The sequence below is a fragment of the Camelina sativa genome, chromosome 15 (assembly GCF_000633955.1).
Source record: "Camelina sativa cultivar DH55 chromosome 15, Cs, whole genome shotgun sequence".
In the NCBI taxonomy this organism is placed as follows: Eukaryota; Viridiplantae; Streptophyta; class Magnoliopsida; order Brassicales; family Brassicaceae; genus Camelina; species Camelina sativa.
The window spans coordinates 9,797,433-9,807,271 of NC_025699.1; the positions used below are offsets into that span (position 1 = coordinate 9,797,433).

The 9,839-nt window shown below is 39.6% G+C and overlaps 4 protein-coding genes and 1 non-coding gene across 5 annotated transcripts in view; 2 read left to right on the forward strand and 3 right to left on the reverse strand.

Moving 5' to 3' along the window:
• Positions 1,418 to 2,288, forward strand: LOC104746259. The gene has a single exon (XM_010467692.2). It carries the CDS (start codon positions 1,551 to 1,553, stop codon positions 2,142 to 2,144), a length of 594 nt encoding a protein of 197 aa, XP_010465994.1. The 5' UTR covers positions 1,418 to 1,550; the 3' UTR covers positions 2,145 to 2,288.
• Positions 2,461 to 5,479, reverse strand: LOC104746260 (putative proline-rich receptor-like protein kinase PERK6). The gene is made up of 7 exons (XM_010467693.1): positions 4,745 to 5,479; positions 3,821 to 4,486; positions 3,647 to 3,717; positions 3,484 to 3,560; positions 3,226 to 3,370; positions 2,977 to 3,138; positions 2,461 to 2,886 (listed from the first exon to the last, which is right to left on the reverse strand). Exons 1-7 carry the CDS (start codon positions 5,361 to 5,363, stop codon positions 2,611 to 2,613), a joined length of 2,016 nt encoding a protein of 671 aa, XP_010465995.1. The 5' UTR covers positions 5,364 to 5,479; the 3' UTR covers positions 2,461 to 2,610.
• Positions 5,749 to 5,822, reverse strand: TRNAT-AGU. Its single transcript has one exon. It is a non-coding gene; the product is annotated as a tRNA-Thr (tRNA).
• On the forward strand, positions 5,926 to 8,151 carry LOC104746261 (ras-related protein RABG3f-like). The gene is made up of 6 exons (XM_010467695.2): positions 5,926 to 6,133; positions 6,820 to 6,946; positions 7,205 to 7,351; positions 7,444 to 7,524; positions 7,614 to 7,759; positions 7,852 to 8,151. The coding sequence occupies exons 1-6, from the start codon at positions 6,081 to 6,083 to the stop codon at positions 7,919 to 7,921; spliced, it is 624 nt and encodes a 207-aa protein (XP_010465997.1). The 5' UTR covers positions 5,926 to 6,080; the 3' UTR covers positions 7,922 to 8,151.
• LOC104746262 (polyol transporter 5-like) overlaps positions 8,498 to 9,839 on the reverse strand; it is a 4,826-nt gene continuing 3,484 nt past the window's right edge. The window contains exon 4 of the mRNA XM_010467696.2: positions 8,498 to 9,447. Coding sequence (XP_010465998.1) covers positions 8,650 to 9,447 — 798 coding nt within the window. The 3' untranslated portion in view covers positions 8,498 to 8,649. The remainder of the gene's footprint in view (positions 9,448 to 9,839) is intronic.

Here is a 9,839-nt window from a genome sequence, read left to right on the forward strand (position 1 = left end):
TTTTTTTCTTGCAGTTCTTGATCAAGAAATTGGCTGACTTGTTGTGTGTTTTAAGAAATTTTGATCAGTTTTTTTCTGAAAACTTATTGATGTTTCATATCTTCTTACACCCTAGATTTTGTTCCTAGAGAATTTGCTCTAGATCTTGATTTATATTTCTTTAGTCCTGGTTATCTATCTTTTTCAATAACATCATTAGCTTAGAGACCGTGAGTTGACGGTCAGCCAAGTCTTTTGTGAGGTGGTCTTTCCAGAGAGTATGATAAGGCTTTTTGTCGAGTAATGTCATATAGCATGATCAGTCTATAGGAATTTACATTGAGGTGCATGATCCTTTCTCATCAATCAATCAGGAGTTTACTGACTTGAGTATTTTGACCTTGTATTGAGATTTGAGATTGTTATTAGTGCCCCTTACATGTGGATTTGCGGCAACTGATCTTTCGTTGGGCAAATACTGTATAGAACTATGTGTGGCTAGTGGCATGCATTAGTATTGAGATTGTTATTTAGTACCCTTACATTCTAATGACTTCATCTACGTTCTATATATAATCCAATAAAATGAACGTACGTAAACATATATTTCGTTTCTTGTGATACTAACAAGATACTCTTTCTTTCTTCTTACTCGATAAATAAAATTGTATTCCTCTAGTTGTTCTTTTGATTAAAATTGTGATATGTTATGGCTTTTTTAACCCTATCAAATGTATTTAACATTAATGTCACTGTTCTAATTAAACATGTGAAATAGATTTCTTAAAAATATATATATTTTTGCAAATATTGAAAAGAAACCTTTAAATTTTAAAGGAAAAAAATAAGAATTTGTAGTATGATGATGATGATCATTATCAAGTTATTGTAATCTTTTATGGAAGCTGAACACCATAAACATGACTAGACATGCAACTCAATGCTTTTTGTGAACTTGACACATACTATATCCATAAATTGAGGAACTCAACCATTAACCATCCTCATTGGTCATCCTATATATGAGAATGTCTTTAAATATAAATAATCATATAAAATAAAAAGAAATGTGATCTCTTTAAATGTGTGAAAAAGTGGGATTAGTCTTTCTAGAGAGCAAAGTTTTGGGACTAATTTGGCAATCTCATCAAAATGGTATACCGCTAACTGATAAGTTTCCTTTGCATTCGCCTCTTTCGTGTCCTAGAGGATAGAGGATGTCAGGAGGCTTTCTACTGTAGGTAATTGAGATTTTGATCACTGAATGTAATGCTCATTGTCGAGGTTTATGCATCGGCACTAACTAGATTGGTGGCTATGTAGAGACATAAGCTGTTTCAACCACGAACCGCATTATTTTACTGTGTCAATAAATGAAAATATTTATTGAATAAGGACAAAACATCCAAAATATGAATGACCGTTGAGATGGATAATACTTATGTCTGGAGATACGAACCACACCCACATGTTCTCTCTCCTTGACACAATCACCAAACCATTTCTCTCTTAACCAAAAGAAACAAAAAAAAAAAAAGAACACTTTTTTTCTCTTCTCAGTCCCCATTTCAATGGCGGACTACGAAGACGAAATCGACCACCATAACCAACCATTCATCCCAAAAGAAACAGCACTACAAGCCCTCAACTCCATAATCCAGCTCCACTTCGAGAAAACCCTCGAGAAGAAACGAGCCATTGACCACCAGAAGAAGAAGCTCCACAAGCTCTTTCAGCTCTTTTTCATCTTCCTCGCCATAGTCTTCTTCTCTCTCTCCCAACCCTCAGGTCGTCTCCGCTGCCGTCATTGTTGGGCACCCATCTGCCTCCTCTCCTTCTCCCACCTCTTCTTCTACGTCTCCGTCGCTCAAACCCTCCGTTGCATCAACGGCTTCAAGTACCAGCGTCGCTGCCACAAGCTCACTCTCGGTCTCGCCACTCATAAGCTCCGTTTCATCAAGTCAAGAATCGCCGCTGGTGATTTCCTAAGCGGCGGCGATGGTGACGAGGCCTCGGCTGCTGCTTGGGATCTGGAAGTACCTTATCAAGAACCACCAGATAGCTACTTTGGCAAGTTTAAGAGAAATTGGGCTCTCTATTTTGGTTTCTTGATCCTTCTTTACACTTTCATGATCTCCTTCTCTGTTGTTATCCTCTGTTTCTGAGATTTCTCTAGAATGGCATTTTCGTAAAATTCCACAAAACCCCTTGTGTCTCTTATCATCCATTAGTCTTCACTTCAGCTTTAGAAGGGTCATAAAGGAGATTGAAATAGATTTATAAAGTTAGAATCTTTGAGATTTTGATTCCATCTGGAGTTGCAATGATATTGAAATCGAAAGGGATCACTAAAAAGATGGAAACTTTGTAATTTGGATTCAATATGGAGTTGTTCAATTCTTGTCATTTATGCAATTCCCAAGTTACTTAGATACAAGAAATGGAAATCACAATTGTAACATTAGTAGGAGACAATTAGCATTAATAAATCAATCAATTAATCACAACCAAAAGTTTTGATTTTTTGGTTTTTTCACAGACGAACACAAATCCAACGGTGACAAGAAAAAGAAAGAAAGATAAAAAAGAGTTTTAAAAAAATGTCATTAAGGGAAACAAAACACAGCTAAATCAAAACTCTCGGTGAGGAGTTGTTTTGTTGTTGTTAGGCCCTCCTCTACGATTCTCCTCGCTGTCAAGCCCGTACTCGCTCGTGTTCCCGTACTCGCTGCTTGCACCGTACTCATGGCTATCCAAGGCCACTTTCCTGAACTTCTTCATATCTGCACTGTAAGTGCTCGAGTCATAGTCCGAGCTTGATCCCCTCCCGAGATATGAGCTCTGCCCTTGCTTCCCTGCTTCGTTTAGATCGTCTAGCGTTGCATCTCCCTCAAGAGCCCGCACAATCTGTTTAAACATTGGACCATCATGATCATTTTCTTGTTTATGTAATGTTATATGTTTCAAAGAGTAGTCATGTTCTAAAGTAAAACTTGCCTGGCTCATCTTAGGCCTGCGTCTAGCTGAGTGCCTGATGGCTGCAGCGGCACAAGCCACCATTTGTGCCATCTCATGAGGCTCGTATTGGTTCTCGAGCCGTGGATCAACTAGTTCGCTGTAATCTCCGTCTTGAGCTGCGTTTATGCATAAGGGTCTTGCCTGTGTAACAAAAAAGTAACCAAGTTTGCATTAAGCACACAAGATACTAACAGAGGGAACCATTAATATGATGATATGGTTACGAACCCAATCGACCAAACTGTCTTCCATTTCACCAGTGAGATCAACAGGTCGGCGTCCGGTAATAAGCTCAAGAAGCATCACTCCGAAGGAGAAAACGTCTGACCTGTCTGTCAGTTTACCGCTTGACGCATACTCTGGAGCCAAGTACCTGTCACATGATTCACAATTTGAGATTCTTGAATGAGATTATAAACCAAGAACGTTTCTAATATAGAAGCAAGGGCTACTGGAATTTGCATGAACAGTTATTCTTGTTATTACCCGAAAGTTCCCATGATACGAGTGGAGACATGTGTAACATTGTCTTGAGATAGCTTCGCTAACCCAAAGTCTGCAACCTGCAGAGTTGAGGCAGTTCAGTTTTAATGAAATAAAGAAATGCCAAAGAAACTGAAAGCATTAGGAGTCAAAATCATTAGCTTACCTTGGCTTCAAAGGACTCGTCAAGAAGAATGTTTGAAGCTTTAATGTCTCTATGAATGATTTTGGGATGACCTAAGTCAACAAAGTCAATAAAGCAAAGTTTGATCACATCACTGATTAAACCACTCGAGTTTCCCAATAAGATGGAAGAGTTTAGATTTTTGTTATGACTCACAGTCTTCATGTAAGTAAGCAAGACCTTTAGCTGATCCCAAAGCAATCCTGAGCCTTGTAGGCCAATCAAGAACATTGCCACTTTTACCATGGAGATGGAACTCAAGTGTGTCATTAGGTAAGAACTCATAAACCAACATCCTCTGTCCTCCTGCAATACAATACCCAACAAGAGACACAAGAAACCGATGATGAACTCGACTAATGATATCAACCTCAGCCTGAAACTCGCGCTCTCCTTGTCCACTTCCCGCTTTCAGACTCTTCACCGCAATCTCTTTCCCATTGGGAAGTATTCCCTTGTGAACATACCCGAACCCGCCTTGACCTAACAATCTTGCTTGAGAGAAGCCTTGAGTTGCAGCAGCTAGCTCGTCGTAAGTGAATGTGCTCTTGTTGAAACCTAAAGCCACTGAAGGGTGAGGTGGTGGTAGAGACGGACCATGTGGACCTGAGTAGTTTGAGCTCATGTCACTGCTGTTTCCGTTGTTCATACCCCCTGAGACGAGCGGTGGTGGTGGTGGCGGGGACGGTTGCCAGCTTCCAGGTGGTGGTGGAGGCGGTGAATTCATCCAGTTACTATTCCCGTTTGATCCAGGATACTGATGAGACAGATTCATTACGTGGTCGCTCTGGTTATTGTATTGCTGCTGTTGGTATTGATCACCTGAAATAAAACAGAGACTTGAGTTTTACCTTGTTGCTTGAGTAACAAGAAAACCATATTCAAAAACTTTACCTAGGACATGATATCTCAAAAATATTGTGGAAGGTGATTTAGAGGTTCTTAAGTCCATTTTCACGAATTAGAATATTAATTAGCTTGATGAACAAGAAATGGTTCTAAATTAGAAACTGGGGTAGGATATATAGGGTTAGGTTTGATGGGTTCTATTTGTGCCTATGCCGGTGGCTAAACCGTTACCTGAATAATAAGGCATTTGATGCTTCTTTTTCTTCTTGCGACAACAACAGACGCAGAACAATATCATAACAAGAAACAAGAGTCCAGCACCAGCCACAATCCCAACGATAGCAGCCGTGTTCGGTTCATTGTTTCGTGAGGACTTGGAGCCACCACCGCTTGATTTAGGTGGAGCCAGCGCTTTAGGTGGGGAAGGAGAGTTACGGTCGGAGCTTCTTGAAGGAGGCGGAGGTGAACGATTGTTGTTTCCTCCGCCGTTGTTGTTGTTGTTATTTCCATTGTTGTTATTGCCATTGTTGTTATTCCCGCCGTTGTTATTGCCGTTGTTGTTATTACCATTGTTGTTATTACCATTGTTGCCATTACCATTGTTGTTGTTGTTGTTGTTACCATTGTTGCCATCGTTGTTATTGTTTCCTTGAGGAGAAGGTGGAGATTGTGAGCCGCCTGAAGAAGGCGGTGGAGGAGAGGAAGAGGAATCCGCAGGGGTAGGAGGAGCTGGGGGGGAGGAGGAATCATCAGGAGGCGGAGGAGAGGATTGTTGTTGATTGTCGGATGATGACGGAGATGGAGGTGTAGGGGACGGCGGTGAATTCTCCGGGGATTGCCCCTCCGCCATAATCTCTCTTTTGGTGTCTTCTTTTTGTATATGTTCTTTTTTTTTAATCGTGAAGCTCTCTCCTCTTTTGGTTTTTTACAAGAAAGAGAGGGAGGGAGAGAGAGAGAGATGAACAAAAAAACAAAGAGAAGAAACACAAAACCTCTTTGTGTGTTTCAAAATCTATTTTTAAAGATTGCTTTTCAAATCTTTGTTGTTGTTGCTACATTGGTAATGTCTTCTTTTTGTAGGGTCTATATTTGGGGTATTAATACAGCCATGCAATTTATGTACCTAGGCTAGAACTAAATTTGTAAAAAGAAAAAAAAAACACAGTTGTAAAAAGGAATGATTTATTACAAAACTTATGAAAAGAGCAAACCCAAAAAAATTAAACAAAGCAAATTGCTCTCGTTGAGAGTTGAACTCAAGACCTCCCGCTTACTAAACGGGTGCTCTAACCAACTGAGCTACGAGAGCTGCTTGTTCGTTAATTAAAATATGTGAATAAATATATTTTTTTGATATAATTATTAAACATAATAATAATTCTCTCAGCCCTTTTTAATAAGAAGACAAAATACTACTAGTCGCCCCAAGAGAAATCAATCAGAAGACAGATCAGGAACAGCTTAGAAGAACAGAGAAAACACCCTTTCTTCCACAAAAATTTACCAGAGATCTCTCTCAGCTTTGTTCAACCTCTCTTTTTTCTTCTCTAAGAGAAGATCCGATACGATGCCGTCACGTAGACGTACCCTCCTCAAAGTCATCATCCTCGGTGATAGCGGGTTTGTTTTCTCTCTTTCTTTTTTATGTTAATTTGTATATTTGTCCTACATGTGATTACTTGAGTTTTCTGATGAGTGATTCGGTGTTTCTTATTTTGGGGTTTTGAGATTTAAGTCGGATTTTTGTCTAATTCGTTTCCTTTGAACTGTGTGATTTGCTTAATTTTGTTGATCAATCCCTTAGGTTACTGCTGCAATTTTGTTTTCTTTTCTCTTATTAATTAATTTAAGAACCCATAATTGAATTGAATTTGATCTGATGTTAGGTTAGCTTTTTTTTTTTTCATTATCCAAAAAATCTGATATTTTCTTCTTTGGTTAAAAATTGAGATGACAATAGTCTCAAAACCCAAATAACTTGAGTTTCACTATACCACACGGTTTTAGTCTATACTTGTTGGTTCTCCGACAACATGAAGTTGCTAAACTTACTTATGATCTGAGGTTTTGGTTTCTTTTTTGCATGTTCTTTTCTCTGCATCTGATTTGCTGGTACTGAATCTGTCATTTAATAATCAATTTCATGTTGGTTTTAATATGCACTCGTTTGGACTCTCTTTTTTTCGTGGTTATCAAAAAAATTGTTTCTTTAACGAGTACATGAAATTGGTGTGTATTCTTCTTGATCATCTATTGTTATTTGAGTATAACTAATTTTGGACTTGTCTAACGTTTGGTTATTGCAGGGTAGGAAAAACCTCTTTGATGAATCAGTATGTTAATAAAAAGTTCAGCAACCAGTACAAGGCTACCATCGGAGCTGACTTTTTGACCAAGGAAGTACAGTTTGAAGATCGCCTTTTCACTTTACAGGTTCTTACTAGTGCTTTATTACTCAGTTTTCTTTTAATGTAAGATGCATGTGCTAAGCTCAATGGCGCTTCTAGTTGTATTCAAGAGAGATAGTTGCTGACTCTGAGCAGAATGTATTAACTAATAAGTTTCTGCCAGAATCTTTCAGGCTAACCTTGTTTGTGGTTAAATTTGGTGTGTACTGCCTTACTTAATTGAGCTGCAAAACAAAACTTACTTGTTGTTCCTGTCTTTTCTTTGTCAATGGTTCTATTACAGATCTGGGATACAGCTGGACAGGAAAGGTTTCAGAGCCTTGGTGTAGCCTTTTACCGTGGTGCTGATTGCTGTGTTCTTGTATATGATGTCAACTCCATGAAGTCATTTGACAATCTGAACAACTGGAGGGAAGAATTTCTGATCCAGGTAAACCATAATTCATGCTTGTCTTCACCCCTGTACACAGATTCTTCACGATAAGCAAATCTGTAACACGAGTGTAATAATATGTCTTGCAGGCGAGTCCATCAGATCCAGAGAATTTTCCATTTGTTCTTATCGGTAATAAGGTTGACGTAGATGGTGGAAACAGCAGAGTGGTATGTGCTTGCTTGCGTGATTTTCCATTGTTCATGAATCTTTTCTGAGGTGATGTAACGTCCAAATACAAACTCTCGTTTGATGGCAGGTTTCAGAGAAAAAGGCTAAAGCTTGGTGTGCTTCAAAGGGGAACATTCCTTACTTTGAGACCTCTGCCAAGGAAGGCACTAACGTGGAGGAAGCTTTCCAATGCATTGCCAAGAACGCGTTGAAGAGTGGAGAAGAAGAAGAGTTGTAAGTTTCTAAACAATACTTTTATACCTCATACATCTTTTATATTGCGGGGTTTGGTCTTAAGATTTTCTTGTCTTTTACCTTTTCAATAGATACTTGCCAGACACAATCGATGTTGGGACGAGCAATCAGCAGAGGTCTTCTACAGGGTGTGAATGCTAAGTAAGGACTATCAATCACCACCAGAAGGAAACGAGGCTTCTCCTTTCATTATCTCTTTTCAAAAGTTTATCTCTAAATTATTACATGCTGTAAATTTTTCTTTCGTGTGGATGAGGGATGAGTGAGCGAACAAAAACAAAAAAACAAAAGAAGGAACCCTTGAAAAAAAACGAGAATTGTTTTAGTAAGTTATTTGTGGGCTTTTTATTTTAAGTGATGTTTTAGTTGAATGATCCAAGATTTAAAAATTATCTCAAAGTTCAATCCCATTGTATCTTGTTTGCATAGAAACTCCATTCATTAAGTATGAACAATCAATTCTACCAATAAGAATTCACATTGCAAAATACTAGTGGTCACAAAAGTCAAATAAATTTACATTTTTACTTCAAATTTGAATACATCATTTAAATGGAACAGTAAAGAAAAAAAACTCTAAAACTTATCAGCTTGTGTTTCTTTTGTTTGGTTTCGAATGCATACATCAGAATCAACAGGTGTGAAAGCTAAGGACTAATCACTAGAAGGAACTATGATTTTCATTTTTAGTTAAAGCATGTTAAGTTAATCAAGTTCTTTTAGCAATTTGTTTTGTTATTGCAACTCTCACATGCACAAAATAAACATGTTTTTGTTAATACCACATTTGTTGGTTTCCCAATATTATCATTCCTTATCATAAAAACCCAATTACCATTTTTTTTAGATACATTAATAAACCACCTCACTCATTCTCTATACTGCTTGTTCGATACAATCTCAACCTCCGGATTCGCAATCGTCTTCTCTGGGTTCCCTTTAGGCTTATTCTTGGAATCTCTCCACCTAAAACCATTGAAAAGCTCCTCCATATCCTCAAGCATCCTCCCTTGCGTCTCAGGCAAGAAAGTGTAGAAGAAAAGCCAAGCCACCGTCGCAATCCCACCAAACAAGTAAAACGCTCCTCCTGTAGTCATCTTTTTCGACATGGGAAGAAACGTCATCGAGATCACACCACTCGTCACTCTGTTCACAACCACACCCATACTCGAACCCTGTGATCTCAACCTCAAGGGGAATATCTCAGAGCTGTAAACCCAAGTGATAGGTCCAGCTCCTATCGAAAACGTAGCTACATAAGTCATCACCGTAGCTATAGCTAACACCACAGCCCACGTCACTTTCTTCTTCGTGTGGTCTATAATGGTTAGAGAAGTTCCTAACGCTATTAGAGAGATTACCATTCCTCCGACGCTGGTTAGAAGCAACGGTCGTCTTCCGATTCGGTCGAGTAAGAAAGTGGCGACTAGTATGAACAACGTCTTCACCACTCCTACTGCTACGGTTGCTAGAAGCTGTTGGTGATCGGTCTTGAGTCCGGCTTTTTCGAAGATCCGAGGTGAGAAGAGAACCACCGCGTCGATTCCTGAAGCTTGCTGGAAGAAATGGATTCCGATTGCGGCGATCATAACACGACGCACGGCTGGAATCGGACGGATTAATAGCTCTCTCCATACTCCTTCTCCATGACTGTTCTTCCTCGACACCTGAAAATTTTACAGGCGAAATTAGGTCAAAGTCTCGCCGGAGAAATCGCGAATTGAGAAATTAGGTCGAAAACGCGAACCTGAACGACGTCGTCGTGGCAATCGGCGGGAATACCGGCGGCGTGTTTAATGTCTTCGAGACGGAGAGCTGATTCGGCGAGGGAATCAGAGGTTTTGTCGAGAACGCGTTTGGCTTCGCCGAGACGGCCTTGCATAACGAGCCACCGTGGAGATTCCGGCATAGCTAGAACACCGATGGCGAGCACCACTGAAGGTACGGCTCCGATCCCGAGCATGAGTCTCCATCCCAGCTTCAACGGAAACTTCGAGAAGGCCAGGTTCGATACGTACCCGAGCATTATCCCGGCGTTTATGAACACCTGTACACGTCA